Here is a 19,815-nt window from a genome sequence, read left to right as displayed (position 1 = left end):
TTCTGTCGCGCGCTTTCTCTCTTCTTTCGTAATAGCACGTGCGCTGAAATCTATAGTATACGCATGGTGGTGAGTGACAAGAGACAAGAATATGAGCACGCGTCATGACCTATAGAGCACGTACAATACTTTTTTTTTTTCGAACGCGTGACTTTTATTGTAATCAAGAGCGCGCGCATGGGCACCTGGTGGCATCAAGCGGGGCGACCATGACAACTATGAAGCTCACGATGCAATAGACGCTCAGCGGCTTATTGAGTGTACCTCAAAAGTATACTTGACGAAGAAGAAATCATCTACACGGATGCCTCATGCACTCTATATAGAAGAGTCCAACACAGGCGCATTTTTTAAAACCTGAGAACAGGGGAAGCATCCTCATTTTTATTACGCAATCTTGCTTGCTGCCCGAAGCTGCTCAACGGTACGCTTTTTCGGAAGCTCTAGGCATTCAATCTAACAAGATCATTGCCAATATATTTTCACATCTTTACAGAAGATGTTTAATAGACAGGCGATATTCTCACACTGGTGAGCTCGTTATTGCTGGGCAGAGAATGACCGTTGTGCGCAAGGCATCGCACCACATATTCAGCCTGGCTCTGACGAGTGGATGTTCGAGTGGGTAGTCTCCGCCATGTCTTGCTGTAGGTCAGGCAGGGTACGTTGGACTTTTTCCATAAAAACAGCTCGGCTTGATTCATGCAGGTATTACCAGATGATATGCTCCGTCGTTGCTTGCGTTTGACAGTATAGTCGCAGTTGGGGTCAGTTGGGTTGTTTTCACTCCTTCATGGTCCCGAGAAGAGCCTGCAGTATCTGTAAATGAAAAACACCTTGTCGGGTATATTTTTGAAGCACCGGGATGGTTGTGAACGTGACACTTCACGTTTGTAACCTTATAAGCGTGACCTCATAGAGGCGGGCGGATCTAGGTGGCTGCAGACATCGTATTTTGTAGTTTCATCTAATTTTTTCGCTGACGCTGTACTTTCGCTCGGTATTTGCCTTCGTGGGTCTCATCCAGGGTCATCGTTGCGGCCTTCTTCGTGTTGTCATCCCCGAGTCATTCCTTACTTTGATGCGGCAAGGTTCGTTGATAAACTAGCTAGTGTCCCGGTATATTGGTGTGTCCGGAAATCCACTTAATTCGTGCCCGCGGACTAATAGTTCTTGAAATTGCGCGGCTGGGTGCAGGATGTGCTTGGCGTGTATACGCTGGTAGCTTACTTCGAGTTCGAAGTGTTTGGGTCACTTGCTGCGAATCTGTCAAGATGTGAACAGTAGAGCGACCACCCCGGAAAGGCGTGGGTCCCGGGTTAATACCCCAGATGAGGACGAATTTCTCGGCAATTAAGAAGCTTTTCTTTCTGAGAAAGCCGTACGTACGTGCGCACGTATGTGTGCGTGCGTGCGTGCGTGCGTGCGTGCGTGCGTGCGTGCGTGCGTGCGTGTGTGTGTGTGTGTGTGTGTGTGTGTGTGTGTGTGTGTGTGTGTGTGTGTGTGTGTGTGTGTGTGTGTGTGTGTGTGTGTGTGTGTGTGTGTGTGTGTGTGTGTGTGTGTGTGTGTGTGTGTGTGTGTGTGTGTGTGTGTGTGTGTGTGTGTGTGTGTGTGTGAGGGAGAGAGAGAGAGAGAGAGAGAGAGAGAGAGAGAGAGAGAGAGAGAGAGAGAGACGATTTACCCAATTCCAACGCGCACCTTTTTTACATGACCCAAAAAGAAAAATACAGCTGAAGTTTTGTACTTGAATCTAACGCGCATGCGATTTCAAACGTTGGAATTGGGTAAATACGGCAAGTTTCTTTTAAAGGATATGAAAAGTACGTCCTCTATTTGCAATGCCTAATAAGCATGCTTGCATTAAGGCATATTATGTCTGTAGGCAGGCTGCAAATTGATCCAACCTTATGAGACTACTGTGTGTGCGAACGCGCGTGAAGAACAAATGAAAAGGCGCCGCACGACACTGATCTTTCATGATACGTTCGTCGCCTCCGTTCTACTGCCCCCCCCCCCCGCCCCACGCACAGACAGATATACCATCGCATCTCACTTAGAAGATAACCGACACATTTAAGTAGCATGTGTGTGAAGTTCATATACTGCTCTTTTGCACTATTTTTATCTAGACATAATTAAACCAGCGGCCTTACGACAAATGTATTTCCTCGGTATCAGCACACAGTTCATTATCGACGGGTGTCTGCCTTCAACATAAATGCGCTATAAATCTCCCCGAATTTATACTGCTGCCTACTGTGGAGGCACACAGAATGACTAATGTCATAACTATTACAGTATTTATGCCAATTTCGCTTCAAGGGGTCTCTTGGGGATTCGCTTACTGGATTTCATGCCGAACGGTTGTGCCCCCGCGATCACCGACGACAGCGCTACACCCTAACAGCGCCGCTCTGGCCGACTGGTTCACCCACCGCCATTTTCTGACGCCGTGAAGCTCTCGCTGAATGGTGCCCCGTCCTCGGGCTCCTTTAACTATGTCCCAATCCTTCTCTTTCTCAATAATTACTTCTCAATGTATTTGTTCAATCTCTCCTTATCTCCTTCCATAGTTAGCTGAAGTGTCGCACTTAGATGCAAATAGTTGCGGGGCTCACTTTTCTCTTCGTTTTTCCTATTTAAGAATCACTCCCCCCATGAGGTCTCTTGTTCGGTATAGTGATGGTTTGAATTACCCGCCTCGCTCCTCAGCGTTGTGACCCTAGCGTTCATTTTTGAAAGCTCACTAAGCTGTGTAACAATATGCCTAGATGGCGCCACCTTACAACGTTCTCCTGTATTTTTGCGAAGATTGGACGCAACACATTCATTTACCCACCACTGAGCAGGTGTGCTATCATTCGTCCATCCGTCTACAGAAGCTAGTCGCAGGCGGGCAGACGGCCGGTAAACTCGCACTGCTGCGCTAGCTACCGTTGTATCGAAGTCGCAGCTGCTTCACTTCTCGCGGCTGTTAACCTTTGTGATTCTCCGCAAGTCCGGCATTTCTTAACGAGCACAGTGCTAGCGATCGTCGCGTACAACAATCCGTCAGCGAAAACGAGCTTGCATTTGTTTTGAAGCGAGAGCCAGTCAAGCGATGGGCAACGCAGACGGCAGTGAAAGTGGTGAGCGCTCCGATGCGACTACGGACACGGTGACAGTGGACCTGCGCGCCGACGTGCTGCCTCCTCGGAAGGTGTTTTGGGATCCCGTGCACGGCCAAATTTCGTTGCACCCGGTGTCCGTAGCGGTGATCGACACTCCCGAGTTCCAAAGGCTGCGGCACATTCGCCAGCTGGGGCATGTAGCCTACCTTTACCCGGGTGCCTCGAACAGTCGCTTTGAGCACAGCCTCGGCACGGCTCATCTGGCTCGATTGTTGGGCTCGCATCTGCGCGATTGTCAGCCTGAGCTCAAGCTGGGCGACAAAGAATTGCTGTGCCTCGAATTGGCTGGCCTGTGCCACGACCTCGGACACGGCCCATTCTCGCACTTCTGGGAACACTTCTACCGGCGCGGCGCGCGTGACAGGGGCCTGAAACCTCGATGGACACACGAGGCCATGTCTTGCAAGATTCTCGCGCACTTGGTCTCCGTGAACGGACTGGACCGGACGTTCAGCGCATGGGAGGCGAAATGGCCCGGTCAGGGCCTGACGGAAGACGACGTCAAGTTCGTGCAGGCTCTCATACTGGGTGACACGAATGGGGTCGAACCCTCCCGGTGGTTCCTCTTCCAAGTGGTCAACAACCGCGACTCCGGACTGGACGTGGACAAATGGGACTACTACTTGCGCGACTGCCACGCCGTCGGTCTGGCCTGTGGCTTCCAGTTCCAGCGGCTCGTGGGCAGCGCGCGCGTCGTCGAGCACGAGGGCTTCACGCGCATCGCGTTCCGCGACAAGGAGCTCAACAACGTGTACGAGATGTTCCGCATGCGCAGCACTTTGCACAACAACGTGTATCACCACCAGATGATCAGCATATTCGAAGCCATGATCTGCGACGCTCTGCAGCTGGCCGACGAAAAGGTGGCGTCGCCCAACGGCGGCGGCCGTCTGCGACTGTGGTGGACGACGCACGAGGCCGGACAGCCGGACGCCAGCCCGCAGCGGGTGGAAGCCTTCGTCGCCCTAACCGACGCCTGGGTCGAGCTCTCCGTGCGCCGCGCCGACGCCATGCAGCATCCCGAGGTGCTACGGGCGCAGGAGCTGTGGAGGGCGCTGGAGACCCGGTCGCGCAGGCCCTGTCCGCTGTACCGCTTCCTGGGCAGCGTCTCCAAGAGCGACCGCGGCGTCGGCAGCAGCGAGGAGACGATGCGCGCGGCCATCATGGCGGCGCTTCCGGAACACGTCAAGCCGAAGGCGGAAGACCTCGTCGTGGATCTGGTCAACATCCACTGGGGCTGCGGCAAGGACGACCCGGTGAAGAAGGTGCTCTTCTACCGCAAGGCCGAGCCGGATCGAGCGCTGCGCGCCGAACAGCTGCACGTTCAGCCGTCAGTTCTGCCGTCGCGTTTCCTGGACGCCCGCTGGCACGTCCTGCTTCGAGCCCCGGGCAAACCGGGCTTGGCCGAGCACGTCGAGCTTTGCCTGAAAGCGCTCCAGCTGGAGGAGTAAATGGTTGCTGCGGGCCGAATGCGCAACCGCGCTCTACGAAAATATCGAGTAAAAAGGGTCTTTTTTGTCCGACAACAATAATCGTCATCCGGCTTGCTTGCGCTTCCTTTCTTGAAAGCTCAGAGCTGGCCACTTTCATATCGGGAACGCGATGTCACTCTGATAACGCGCATGTCGTTCGTGACCTGAAAGTACTGGGCGCGCGGCGATAATTACGCAAGATATGTGACGATTATCGTTATAGGACAAAAAGACGCCCCTTTTACTCGGTCTTTTCTTAGAGTGCGTAATGTACTGTGCGCGGCCCCTTCAGTACACTAGAATGCTGGTATATCTGCGTTTGTTAGCGCCACGAGCTAGGCATGCAGTCTCGATTTCTGCCTCCTTTCCACGTTGCTTCTAGTCTAACTCTCTTGGACCGACCCCAGATTGTGAGCATTATGAGGCTTGTAGTAGCGTCGTTTACTCCGGTGTTAGTGCGCCCGTATCCGTTGCACTATAGTTCGATCATTTCTAGCCTCGCGCTCGTGTCCAGATGTCCTGCCACGCAATGTGGCCTGCAAATATTCAAGAATGTAAGATGATATTTGAAGAGTTCGCGTTCGTGGCATTCCCCACCCCCCCTCTCTCTATTTTTGATTCGTCCGTCCTATAGTAAACGAGCCGTATAGTATCAGCGTCAAGACGTCCATTGCTCCATTTGTGGTTATCGTCCTTGAGAACTTTTATTACATTCCGTGAAAAGTGGTGGGACCAGTGACGCAGTTTGAACGCAGGTGTGCCAGTTTATGGGTGTATATGTGCTTGCGAAGTAACTTAGCGTCACCGACGAAGCGCTTTGCGTGATACCCGGAACAAAAAAAAAATATATATATTTTTTTCTCGCGTGTGTTCCTTTCGACGGGTCATATAGAAATGTGATACACGAGGCGGCCGCACGGGTCGCTGCGATCTCGCGCGGCGCGGTCGGATGAAGGACAAGTTCCAATGGAGCAGCCAAGCAGCTGCGTCACTCGTGTGTGTACAGGGCTCATCTCATTTTAATGTATGTTCCAAAGAAGGAAATAAGCTTATATATACCTAGTTTTTATGTATAACACTTACGTAATATATAATACTCTTGCTTAGGAATAACAATTACACTGAAGGAATATGTGTTATACGTAGTTAAGGTATCTTTCCATGCCGTTTGTGTTCATATATACAAGGTGTTCCAATTATCATTGCCTACTGGCTCAAAAAAAAATTTTAATTTAAAAGCCCAATGGCATTGGTGTTGCATCTCGTCAGAAAGCATAGCTGCGCCAGAAATGGAAAGTTCTGCGACAACATCTGGTACACTTAAGTGAATCTGTCATCTTAAATTTCTAATTGGTTGCTTCTATTAATGCACAGGTAAAAAGTGCGAAAATTTGATGTGCGTTGTTCGGGATTGCGAGCGTAAAATAGCACCCATTTCGAAATGTACGTCCTGCACTATAAGCACCTTGACGTGCAGAAAGCATTGTAGGGAAAAGAAAGCAAAGCTGGGGAAAAGAAGTTTGAGGAGCACATATCTTGAACCCGGAGCTTCAGTCTCGGGTTTCGTGCCAAAGGGGACATCATGCTCGCAATTGCAAACGTGCTACTTAAGCAGCGTGTGAGCTAAGTCTAATTCCTAATTTCAGTTGATTCGCCGTTATCGTAGGTGTAGTCCCCCCCCCCCTTCCCCCTATACTGAAGTTATCGCTCAAATAAAATATGTATGTCGTAACAGTTGTCAAGAGCTCGCGGTGCTTGGACTGCGTATACGTCTGCCTTTAATTTGCGAGTGTGATGGATGTCTTTCACAAGCTTGTGCAATCGAAACCCCGAGAGGGCGTCGTGGGAAACTTGTCAGCTTGCGCAAACAGTCGAGGTCAGCCGGGCTCGGGCTCTCTGCGACGCGCGATGACAGACCTACAGATGGTTTTTTTTTTTTTTTTTTTTTGTGATCGACTATCTGAACCCCGGAGTCTTCTCTGTGTTGTTGTTGTTCTTCGTGACCTCTGCTGGTTTAATAAAGTTACATTAACGAAAATGTGGGCTCTGTTATTTGAATTGGTTTGCATATCAGGCAAGAAATTACAAATAGAGTAACAGTTCTATTTATTTATTTAAACAGGAACCAACGCTTTTGTTCAGTCGTATAAAGCGATCAATACTCTTGTACACTCACTGAGTTAAACATAGCGAAGTTCGAATTGAGCAATAAATTGACCCTTCTCGTACAGCACAAACTAAAACTGGGCCAAGGCTATAGGTGACTCGAAGACGCATCTGTGCCGCTGTAAGCGCGTGAAATGACTTATCGTCTCGATACGTTTACGTAGACGAATGGTGGTAGGTGAAGGAACACTGCATTTTCAAGGAATTCAGGTAAGTACTGCAAATATGCAACATGTCCTTCGCATTTGGAGTGCTCGAAACCCCAATCCCGTGCGTACCTAAGTTGTGAAAATGTGCAGAATTCCTTTTGTGGTTTACCGAGATTAAGAATTAATCACGAGGCCGTATACATCGTACAGCATCAGTGTCGAGACAGCGCGCTCAGGATTAATTCTGGATAAAAGGTGCGCCTGAAAACGCACTTGCTTAATTCCGGTGAAATGCTTTAAGATCTGGAAACAATATACTTTGCACTCCACAGTCTTTATATCTACGTTCTCAATCACTAGTCGTGCGGTGTCGGGGTGTTCAGTACCTGATATAGCGCCAGCAGTGTATTCAGACTGGCGGATTGCAAAAGCGCTATTCTACCATGGTTTTGGCCCAGAGGCTTAATTCAGTGCCCATCTTAGCGTTTTCCCAGGAATGAAGAGGGCAAGTGTCGTTTGGTACAAACTGTTAATTGAAGAAAGCACACAAAACAAGTTAGTCAAATGGCTATGGTCGAAATTGGAAGCTTACGTACCCTAGGTTCATTCAACAGAATACTTCGTGTGTGGAACAAATTTAGCCGGCAAATGGTGGATGCCCACATGGTCTAAATCATTTCCAATGACCTCTACCACGCGCATCGTCCCTTAATTAGTTTGAAACGAGCTGAAAAGGGTAAAAGACCAGTTCAAGCGCATTGCCGAAAGAAAAAAGAAAAACGAACGAACGAATACGACGTACATATACGGTGTATCCGCGTAAATATCTAGTGCTTGCGCGTTACGTGCCATAACGCTGGATGATTACTTGACTTGGCAATGCATTTTATGAAATATATGAAGCGCGTGCGAATGACTATCCGCATTTCCAAACTCGAAACAGACACCATTACCGTGTACATTTTTTTCCTGAAAAATTAATGAGGGGTTGGGTGAGGGTAGAAAAAATGCGCTTCCAACTTCCCCTTCCCCCTTCTCCTCTTTTCCCCAGAGGGCGCCGTAGCTAGAGTCGGCCTAAGGAGCCTACATACGCCGCGCCGCGCCTTCGTCGTTGCTTAGAAGTGTGGCTGCTTGGGCTAGTTGGTATGGCATGACGATAGTTATAGCGCGTCTCTGTGTCGTCGTTTTGTTCGTCGTTGCGTATGTAGGCTCTCTAAGTCGCCCTTGCTAGAGCTACTACAGCCTACCCTTGCCCCCGGCACATGGGTAACCGGGCTCGCCGTCCACGCCTGTATGCAAACGCCTGTATGCGCAAACTACACCCCTAGGTGATAGATGTTGCTGTGATCAGACGTTCCCGTTTTAGTCTTATTCATGCACCGTTTTAGCAAACAAAACTCCCTGGCCCACACAAAACCGAAGCTCCGTCGCAAGACTTCCAAAGAGTGCTTGGTATTCAAATTTCCCGCGAACTACTAATAAGGAACGTTCTGCACCAACCACATGACCTTCGTAAAATTGTAAATACCGGTGTCACGCTGTCGTCACTGCTGATCGCGATAGAGCAATATGTATAGCCCGATCAGGATCAAAGTTCCCAACGGTGATTGGCTCCCGTATGTAGCTTGCGTATGAGAGCCAATCGGGATCGAGAACTTCGATCGTGATCAAAAGTAACCATGTAGTAACATGATGAATTTTCTTCCGTGACGTGTCACGCCATGACGATAGTTACAGCGCGAGAACAGAACGACGACAAAGAGAAAAGAAGGACACGACCTTCGTAAAATTCTAAATACCGGTGTCACGCTGTCGTCACTGCTGATCGCGACAGAGCAATATAGCCCGATCAGGATGTCGTTCTGTTCTCGCGCTATAACTATTGTCATGTCATACGAACTAGCCCAAACTGCCACACCTCTGTCACACCAAGAAAACTTTTTTTTATGACACCTTTATATAGGAACAAATTCTCCCGAAAGATCCGTTAGGGGTGTAGCTCAGGTAAATAAAGGAAAAAAAAAAAAAAGGGGGTGTAGCTCAGATGGTAGAGCGCTCGCTTAGCATGCGAGAGGTACGGGGATCGATACCCCGCACCTCCATAATTTTTTTTTTCTTCACGTAGTGTTTTTTTTTTTTTTTATTCAGTTATAATTTGGAATCAACTGAGTCCTATAGAAGGGCCCAATTTACAGCGTTCTGGATCTGGGTTTCGCCAGCAGGTCAGTCAATGATGACCCAATTCCAAAGCCTCGCCAGACATTGTTATCGCTTCGTTATCGGTAAAAACGCTTAAGATGACACTGCTTTCGGCCTCGTTTTCTGTCGTTCTCATCACACAACTAAGCAAACGGTGAACTTGCATCCCCTGTGACGCATTAATTAGGTAGTGTTTACTACCCTTTAAATCCTCATGTATTTGGAAAGGTGCACTTCCAGGGTTGGTATTTCTCTGAAACTGTTCAGAATGTCTACAATTAGAGATGTTTTTTTTTTCTTTAAATGTATAAACGCTTACAAGTGTGATACGTTTGTTTGTTTTTGAAATATAGTAGACTATAGCTATACGCGTTATAATCTCCCGTGCGTGTTAATATCCCGCACCTATTGGGCAAGCACTTGCCAGCTGGGAAAACCAAGCTGGTGAGAAACTCGCGGTAATCTTGTCGGTCATCAAACGAGTTTCAATGAGTTAATAAACACTCGTACAGGAAGAACCGCTCGCAAACGCGGCTGTGTCTTCTCTAAGCGAGGGCTCATGTGCAAGCGAAAGGATTGCTCGCCCGGCTCGCTTTTGAATGGAACCACGAGTCTCGGCAAGATTTCAATAGATAGGGCAGGAAGTACGCTACAACGAGCCGAGGAGGTGCGAGGAGGGGGGGGGGGGGGAATACTAGTGCACCGCCAATCTGTAGTCTAGGTTAAGGTGAGCTAGATTCTAGCTCATTTTATCTAGGTGGTGTTGGCACCACCCGCCGTACCGTGGACGAATTCAGTGGGTCAAAAGAGGAAAGAGAGGGGCAGACTAAAAGTTCGACTGGCCGCCAAGAGATGGCGGCACCTTTTGGTTAGGTAACGCTTTGTGCCAAAAAAGGCGGGCTTTTTCAATCCTGCATTTTGTCGCGAGCGTAAGCTTGGAGGCCACAGGCGCTGCGTTAACTAAAGCAGCCTTTTTCACAGCCTGTAGGCATAATGCAGGTTTGAAATCAGCTGATGCGGACTGTGGTGATGCAGAGCTTTTTTTTTTGTTTCTAGTGGAAATGCATGTAACGATCCCTTCAACTTAGGAGGTAATAATCTCAAAGGTTTAACAGAGCGCACAGAGTTACTGCAAAACTGCCCCAGTGAGAGAGTTCTCTTGTATGGAGTACGGGTCCATTGTCTAAGTGGACAATACGTAGTTGTAACCGCGGCACTGCACATGCCTTGCTTTCAGCCTCCATTAGAAGCTATTCACCATAAATGAGCTGTCAAGTGCCACACCTCATAAGCGCGCCTGTTCGTATAGGCGCTGAAAGCGGACTGCGGCATACATTTCCTTTTGCTGCCTCACTGGAAACAGAGTGGCAACACCAACGAATTACAATGGTGATAGCTTCGTGACAAGGCCTTTACTCTCTAGGTGAAGACATAAAAATAAAGAAAGAGTAACAGAAAACTAAATGTACAATCTAAAGGAAACGAATGTATGCAATACTGCATGCTATATACAACAAAATGCGCTCTCACGCTATATTAAGAAAATAAGCTTCGAAAGCAGTAATGAGGAAAATACTATTACTGAGTAAATTTCCGAAAAGTGCAGTCAAAATAAACATACATAAGCTGCAAAGCATGTGTGAACCGAGGGGGGGGGGGGGGGGGCAGGGTCTTGCCACAGGATGGACAGAATTCACGGCTAGCCAACGTTTCTCGTGTGCAAACGTTGCTGCTAGCAGTCTGTTCAAAACTTTATTTTGCAACTAAATATGCGCGAAAGGCGGTATCAGTCCAGCAAGAGTCGACAAACACTAAAACACCTAATCGACACATGCTCCAATACGGCCCCCGGGACGTCGATTCGAATGTCACCCAGCATGCGCCTCCTCCGCGCCACTCTCCCGCGGATCGGCGTTTCGCCGAGGGCTCATGGTTACGCTTAACGACGAACAATGGGCATACCTTTCGGACTGGCTCAGTGGTCTGGCTAGGGCACGGAGCAGTGCGACCCGGCAGCGACTGGTACGCAGACAGCGGCGGACACTTTTTCTTTTCCGCTGAACATGCCAAAGGCCGCACGTCCGGACGAAGCTTCCGTCCCAGTCTCCACTAGACCAGGCAAGTTTTGACTGTCATGTGCCGTGAAATCTTGTTAATACGATGCCGCATGACACGCCTTTTTTTTTTTTTTCATTCCCGGCCCACGCCTCTAGCAAAATAATGCATTGTAACACGCTTGATAGGGTTACGTTATTGCCCGAATTTGGTTGATATACGACTGCGGAAGCGGATATTCACGTGTATATCTAGAAATCGTACGTTTATTTTTCGGTATACTAGCTCGAACCACGCGTTCCCACAAGCCACTATCTGCACAATGCAGAGCCGCTGAGGCCATAGCAGGGGGGGTGGATTTGATTTGAGGTTGGATTCTGATGGCACAGTTTCCCTATATATATATATATATATATATCATCATCATCATCATCATCATCAGCCTGACTACGTCCACTGCAGGACAAAGGCCTCTCCCATGTTCCGCCAGTTAACCCGGTCCTGTGCTTGCTGCTGCCAATTTATACCCGCAAACTTCTTAATCTCATCTGCCCACCTAACCTTCTGTCTCCCCCTAACCCGCTTCCCTTCTCTGGGAATCCAGTCAGTTACCCTTAATGACCAGCGGTTATCCTGTCTACGCGCTACATGCCCTGCCCATGTCCATTTCTTCTTCTTGATTTCAGTTATAATATCCTTAACCCCCGTTTGTTCCCTAATCCACTCTGCTCTCTTCTTGTCTCTTAAGGTTACACCTACCATTTTCCTTTCCATTGCTCGCTGCGTCGTCCTCAATTTAAGCTGAATCCTCTTTGTAAGTCTCCAGGTTTCTGCTCCGTAGCTAAGTACCGGCAAGATACAGCTGTTATATACCTTCCTCTTGAGGGATAGTGGCAAACTACCTGTCATAATTTGAGAGTGCTTGCCGAATGTGCTCCACCCCATTCTTATTCTTCTAGTTACTTCAATCTCGTGGTTCGGCTCTGCGGTTATTACCAGCCCTAAGTAGACATAGTCTTTCACAACTTCAAGTGCACTATTACCTATCTCGAAGCGCTGCTCCTTGCCGAGGTTGTTGTACATTACTTTCGTTTTCTGCAGATTAATTTTAAGACCCACCTTTCTGCTCTCCTTGTCTAACTCCGTAATCATGAGTTGCAATTCGTCCCCCGAGTTACTCAGCAATGCAATGTCATCGGCGAAGCGCAGGTTACTAAGGTATTCTCCATTGACTCTTATCCCTAACTGTTCCCATTCTAGGCTTCTGAAAACCTCCTGTAAGCACGCGGTAAATAGCATTGGGGAAATTGTGTCCCCCTGCCTTACACCCTTCTTGATTGGTATTCTGTTGCTTTCTTTATGAAGCACTATGGTAGCAGTTGATCCCCTGTAGATTTCTTCCAGAATGTTTATATATACTTCATCTACGCCCTGATTCCGCAGTGTTTGCATGACGGCTGATATTTCTACTGAATCAAACGCCTTCTCGTAATCTATGAAGGCTATGTATAGGGGTTGGTTATACTCTGAGCATTTCTCTATTACCTGATTGATAGTATGAATGTGGTCAATTGTTGAGTAGCCTGTTCGAAATCCTGCTTGTTCCTTTGGTTGATTGAATTCTAATGTTTTCTTTACTCTGTTAGCAATTACCTTTGTAAATAGCTTATATACTACAGAGAGCAAGCTGATCGGCCTGTAATTCTTCAAGTCCTTGTCATCTCCTTTCTTATGTATTAAGATGATGTTAGCGTTCTTCCAAGACTCTGGTACCCTTCCCGTCAGGAGACACCTCGTAAACAGGGTGGCTAGTTTTTCTAACACAATCTGTCCTCCATCTTTCAGCAGATCTGATGTTACCTGATCCTCACCAGCAGCCTTGCCCCTTTGCATGCTCTCCAAAGCTTTCCTGACTTCTTCTATCATTACTGGTGGGGTGTAATCTGGGTTACTGCTAGTTCTTATAGTATTAAGGTCGTGGTTGTCTCGGCTACTGTACAGATCTCTGTAAAACTCCTCCGCTATTTTAACTATCCTATCCATATTGGTAGTTATTTTGCCTTCTTTGTCCCTTAGTGCATACATCCGACTTTTGCCTATTCCAAGTTTCCTCTTCAATGCTTTGACACTTCCTCCGTTTTTCAGAGCGTGTTCAATTCTCTCCATGTTATACCTTCTTACATCGAATACTTTACGTCTATTAATCAACTTCGAAAGCTCTGCCAGTTCTATTTTGTCTGTTGTACTTGACACTTTCATGATTTGACGCTTCTTAATTAGGTTCTTCGTTTCCTGGGAAAGCTTGCCAGTGTCCTGTCTAACTACCCTGCCTCCAACTTCCACTGCACACTCCGTAATGATACTCGTCAGATTATCATTCATTGTATCTACGCTAAGGTTGGTTTCCTCTCTAAAACCCGAGTACCTGTTCTTCAGCGACACTCTGAATTCCTGTACTTTCCCTCTCAGTGCTAGCTGATTTATTGGCTTCTTGCGTATCAGTTTCTGCCGTTCCTTCTTCAAGTCTAGGCGAATTCGAGACCGTACCATTCTATGGTCACTACATCGTACCTTGCCAATCACTTCCACATCTTGCACGATTCCAGGGTGTGCACTCATTATAAAGTCTATTTCGTTCTTATTTTCGCCATTAGGGCTCCTCCATGTCCACTTGCGGTTTTCTCGTTTCCGGTAGAAGGTATTCAAAATCCGTAAATTATTGCGTTCTGCGAATTCTACTAGTAGCTCTCCTCTGGCGTTTCTAGTACCGACGCCATAATCTCCTACTGCCTGGTCTCCAGCCTGCTTCTTCCCTACCTTTGCATTAAAGTCGCCCATCACTATAGTATACTGTGTTTTTACCTTACTCATTGCCGATTCCACGTCTTCATAGAAGCTTTCAACTGAAGCGTCATCATGGCTGGATGTAGGCGCGTAAGCCTGTACTACCTTCATCTTGTATCTTTTATTCAGTTTAATTACAATACCTACCACCCTTTCATTAATGCTATAGTATTCCTCTATGTTGCCAGCTATGTTTCTGTGAATTAGGAACCCCACTCCCAGTTCTCTTCTGTCTGCCAAGCCCCTGTAGCAAAGGACGTGCCCATTCTGTAGCACCGTATAGGCCTCATCTGTCCTCCTAACCTCACTGAGCCCTATTATATCCCATTTAACACCCTCTAGCTCCTCGAATAGTACAGCTAGACTTCCCTCACTAGATAAGGTTCTAGCATTAAACGTTGCCAAGTTCAGGTTCCAATGGCGGCCTGTCCGGATCCAGAGATTCTTAGCACCCTCTGCTGCGTTGCAGATCTGACCGCCGCCGTGGTCAGTTGCTTCGCAGCTGCTGGGGACTGAGGGCCGTGAGTTATTTGACGTAAGCATGTGGGAGGTAGTGGCCGGATACTGCACCAGGGTGGCCAATCCTTCTCTGGTGAGGGAGTGCGTTTTCGGCGGTGTTTGCCGGTGAGGCCGCACCCCAGGCCTCTTAATGCAGTTCCATCAACACGCGGATTTTTTTTTTTCCGGTTGGGAACTGCGCGGTACCGGGATTTGAACCACGGACCTCTTGCATGCGAGGCGGATGCTCTAACCACTACGCCATCGCCGCACCCCACGCTATATATATATATATATATATATATATATATATATATATATATATATATATATATATATATATATATATATATATATATATATATATATATATATATATATATATATATATATATATATATATATATATATATATATATATATATATATATATATATATATATGCGTGTGTGTGTGTGTGTGTGTGTGTGTATAACAGACAATAATGCCAAAGAAAGTATAGGGGAGGTTGTTAGGAAGAATTGTGAGGTAAATGCGTTATTAGAAGCTCGCGGGTTCGGTTCCTGCCCACGGCAAGTTATCTTTTCACCCACTTTTCTTTCTTCACATTTACCTTAAAATTCGGTCTAATAACCTCCCTTATACTTTCCTTGGCATTATTGTCTATTAGGTATTTCATTAATATTGTGTCAAAACACGGAAACACGAGCCCTTGGGTATACACTTGTTTCCATTATATATATATATATATATATATATATATATATATATATATATATATATATATATATATATATATATATATATATATATATATATATATATATATATATATATATATATATATATATATATATATATATATATATATATGTATGTGTGTGTGTGTGTGTGTGTGTGTGTGTGTGTGTGTGTGTGTGTGTGTGTGTGTGTGTGTGTGTGTGTGTGTGTGTGTGTAAACTGAACCCTGAGCAACTGCGCAGATCAACATGGCCGCGCCGCTGGACAAGGTGTGGCTCCTGGCCTGTCCTGTGGCGCGCGGCTACGGCGCCGCCATGAACGCCGTCAAAATCACCAAGGAGAGCCGAGTGGGCATCTGGGGCCTGGGCGCAGCCGGCCTCTCGGTCGCCATGGGAGCCAAGGAGCGGGGCGCCAAGACCATCATCGGCGTCGACACCAACGAGTCCAAGTTCCCGAGAGGTGGGTGCCTCACCACTGACGCGAGCCATCGCGTGGCTCGTCCTCCGTTGGAGGCCCGCTCTTCGGAGGGCCGTCATGCACATTGACTGATGCAAGCTATTGACTGATGCGTTTCTTGCTGTGGGGTGTCGCCTTCCATGGGGTGTCACCGCATGCTCGGCTATTTTGCGGGTTGTTTTCGGTGCACTCATACTGGGCTAAAACCCTGCCGCTTTGTATCTTTAACTGAACGAGAACTGCTACCGCAAACGCGTGAAAACAGGGGTTGACGCATACAACGGTACAAAAAGTACAAAAAAAAAAAACATTCGTTCAAGAGCCCAAGGTGGCAGCGCCAATGTGTTGAACGTAAGATCGTCTATATAGTGCATGATGTTACACAGTAGCAACTTTAGCGCGTGCTACAATAACGCCGAAAGAAAGCGACCGCGTTACGCGACGCACCTTCAAGTGTGGCAGCTTGGGCTAGTTGGAATGGCATGATAGCGCTCGTGTCTTTCGTGTCCTTCTTGTCTCTGTGTCGTCGTTTTGTTCTCGCGCTATAACTATCGGCACCTTTAAGGTCATGGCGCGAGCGTGCATGATGTGCCTTCTTCACCTCTTTTTTGCGGCCACCCCCCTTTTTCCCGCGTGCCTTTTTTGTACGATGAATGCCTCAGACTACATGCGATATTTGGGGTTCTAAAGAATGGGTGTGACATTTTATGTGGCATCTCACAACTATCCACAGAAACAATTACCCTCAAGTCGGGAATTCGAAAGGCATATATACTTATAGGGCCACTCACCAGGTTTGACGATTTTGAGCTGACAAGCGCAATGCGTAGACGAGGCATTTGTGATCACGTTTGCCAAAATTTGCAACGCTACGCGCCGCGGAAATGGGTCGAATTTCAAGATTAACGCTGCTCCTCCTCCCCTCTGCCGGCGAACTCCTAGAGAATGAAGGCATGACGTGTACGTATGAATGGCCCTACGTACACGGCAATGCAATGACGTTGGTCCTCTACGTAGGCGACTCTGCTCTGACGGTTGTCAACACTATACCACGTGACATGGCCAAAATTATTTAACACAACATGCGTAGTTTATGTAATTTGTTGCTTGAAGAGATTATTAAAACTCTAAATAAATAACGATACGCAATAAGAGAATGTGAGGGTCTTTTTTTTTTCCATTTTTCTCCCGTGAATTGCAACGAGATGCGGGGCTAATGTGTTGGCGTCTCGCATGCGTTCGTGTCCCCACGGTCGGCGCATCTAGCAGACGACCACCGTGGAACGCTCGTATACGCGTTCGCGCACTCATTGTGCTCATCTACTCTACCGCGTCTAGCCTTTCCAAACCATCCCGCAGAAACAGGCAAAAAAACAAAACAAAATGTATCGCGTTATCTCGGTTTTGAAGCCATTTCCCTCACGCTCGCGTGTTCGGGCTCATATTGCTCACGATAGTACATGCTCCAACTAAAGCATCCAGTCATATACCACTGCAACTATATACACGTACGATTTCCTAGCAAGCCAACCCGCACATACCTGTTTTCTCACACGCTTGTCCTTGCACGCAGCCAAAGAGTTCGGCTGCACCGAGTGCGTGAATCCGAACACGCTGCCCAAGCCCGTGGCGCAGTACATGGCCGAGAAAATGAACGGCGGGCTAGACATCACGTTCGAATGCATCGGCAACGTCCACACAATGGTAAGCATCGCCCAACACTGCGGAGGGCAACCACTACATATTTTACATGAACGGTGTCGCGCTCGATATGAATTGCAACACGATGGCCGGATCGACCCGCAGGTCGCGGGTTCGTATCCCGGCTGCGGCAATGTTGTAGGCCCGTGTGCTCAGATTTGGGTGCACGTTAAAGAACCCCAGGTGGTCAAAATTTCCGGAGCCCTCCACTACGGCGTCTCTCATAATCAAATGGTGGTTTTGGGACGTTAAACCCCACATATCAATCAAATCAAGATGGCCGGATCCGAACCCTGCCGTGTAAACTTTGCAAATTCCACAAAATTTGCATCACCATTGCGAAACCATTCGTAAAACCAACGACTGGCATTGCTGTTGCCAGTTGTCGAAACAGTGTTCAACTCACTGACTGTTTTCTATCTCGGCACCACCGTGCAGTGTTGGCGCCGTTTTGACCACGGGCAGCATGTTGCAATTCATACTGGGCGCGACTCTGTACGTGCTCGCTTTGCATGGCGTTTGCTTTTTTATATACTTCGCGCAGCCAGATCTTGCCGACATGTCGTCGGTCTGTGGCGAACTAACCGCCACGCAAACGTGGATTGCCGATATTATATTTGAACAAGTTATTGTGTAAATGATGAGCCACAGAAAAGCTTCAGCTATACCGTGCGACTTCGCCAAATACTTCGCAAACACAGGGTTGCGGCAGCCCTCAAGCCACGTAGCCTTGTTAATACCGTCTATACCTGCTTTAAGTGATCGAGCAACGAAATTTCATCTTCGACACTGTGTAGGAGTGGTATACTGCAGCGAATACTAAAACAAAGAAGATAACAGTGATAATTTATTTATTTTGGGCGAGGAAAAGCGGGGCCCTCTTTGTTAATGGGTACAAGTTATGCAAGCAATGAGAAGGGTGCTGTTCAATTAGATTTTTTGGAATACCTAAATAAACAAAGCAAAATCAATATATGCCTCTAATAAGGTGTCGTTTTTTATGCATAGGAATTATTTCAGATTGCTTCAAGTCATTAGTACTAAAACAAGCGTTGTAAAGCCTAAATGGACGCCCTCGATTTTAAACCTCCAGATTTGTGAGATAGTGTCAACAAAAGCCGCCGAAAGGACTTCAATGTAGCCCTGAAGTATCCAAATGCAAATATGCCATGTGACAAATGTGGCCGAAGAATATTCAAAGAAAAAAAATATACATATATATTCGTTTGTTTGTTTTTGTTTCGTTTTTTGTATAGGGAGAAACAATTGGCGGAACGTGGGCGAGGCCTTTGCCCTGCATGCAGTTGGCGTAGTCAGGCTAATGATGAGGATAATGATGACGATGAGTTAGAATATGTCATTGCTAATATTTTTTTCTCAGCAGTCATTCACGTTGTGTTCCCCTTGTATTTCTTCGATCTCTGCGGAGCATATATACGCTACAGGGCCAAGCCAGTCGAGCTTCACTCAAATAGGCTCTCGCTATTCTTTATCCTTGTGGCGGAATAAGGACAATCACACTAATCAAGACCATCGTAACTTGTGATTTCTCGAGCCGTAACACGTCTTTAAAGTTCCCACTACGACGCCGGCCTAGCGACGCCATCGTTGGGCCATTGACACGGCGGCAATAGGTGATAAGTCGGGCCCACGGCTTGTTCAAATCCTACCAAGTGGACGTTGTGGAGATTGAAGGGAAGACGCTATCTTCTAGAGAGTAATACAACGCTCAATTGAGGATGAATTGTGGCCCATGAACGGCGCAGAAAGGCGAAAGGGTGCTCAAAGTTCCTCTTCAGAGGGGGCGAAGGTTCGTCACGGTGCCCCCCCCCCCCCGTGATTAGGTTAATGTCTGGGGCAGAATCGGCGCCCCCCCCCCCTTTTAGGGGTTCGGCCGCACTCCCTATACCCCTTTCATGTGCGCGCCTGTGTGCGTTTCGCACCTAAGACTGCAGGTTGCCGAGAGAGAAAAGATTGGGAAAATCAGTAATCGAGTTGTGAAACTTCCGATCGGACTTCAAATAACTGCGTCTAATAAGAAATAACTTCAATAAGGGCTTCACAGCACGTCAGAGGAGCTTATAGAAGCTCAGATTATCCGGCATTATGAAAGCCTGACGCAGAGTAAAACAGGAAGAAGTGTGCTAAAGGAACTGAGCATAAAATACGTAAATCAGCTTGGATCCAGAAAGAATATCCCTTCCGAGTTAAGGAAATGTTTGGTAACCTCACCGATACAAAAAATGAAAACATGGCTGATCCATGCACTAGTATAACACGAAAGTGAAATGTGTCTGAGACAGGTGAGCATTTATTGTGCATTGTTTCAACACAAGAGTGAAGGAGTGAATGCTATATACAACC

The 19,815-nt window shown here is 47.3% G+C and overlaps 2 protein-coding genes and 1 non-coding gene across 3 annotated transcripts in view; all 3 read left to right on the top strand.

The window, feature by feature from the left end:
- The window catches only part of LOC119162091 (alcohol dehydrogenase class-3), a 47,051-nt gene that overhangs the window by 18,425 nt on the left and 8,811 nt on the right, over nucleotides 1–19,815 (top strand). Inside the window, exons 6-7 of the mRNA XM_075879581.1 lie at nucleotides 15,537–15,753; nucleotides 17,324–17,454. Of these exons, the coding sequence (XP_075735696.1) occupies nucleotides 15,537–15,753; nucleotides 17,324–17,454 (348 nt within the window). The remainder of the gene's footprint in view (nucleotides 1–15,536; nucleotides 15,754–17,323; nucleotides 17,455–19,815) is intronic.
- Nucleotides 2,835–6,680, top strand: fal (SAM and HD domain containing deoxynucleoside triphosphate triphosphohydrolase falten). Its single transcript, XM_037413682.2, has one exon. It carries the CDS (start codon nucleotides 3,101–3,103, stop codon nucleotides 4,619–4,621), a length of 1,521 nt encoding a protein of 506 aa, XP_037269579.1. The 5' UTR covers nucleotides 2,835–3,100; the 3' UTR covers nucleotides 4,622–6,680.
- On the top strand, nucleotides 8,987–9,059 carry TRNAA-AGC (transfer RNA alanine (anticodon AGC)). Its single transcript has one exon. It is a non-coding gene; the product is annotated as a tRNA-Ala (tRNA).

Source organism: Rhipicephalus microplus, chromosome X (genome assembly GCF_043290135.1).
Source record: "Rhipicephalus microplus isolate Deutch F79 chromosome X, USDA_Rmic, whole genome shotgun sequence".
Lineage (NCBI taxonomy): Eukaryota > Metazoa > Arthropoda > Arachnida > Ixodida > Ixodidae > Rhipicephalus > Rhipicephalus microplus.
Note: the sequence above shows the minus strand (reverse complement) of the source record. Positions and strands in the feature narration are given on the sequence as shown.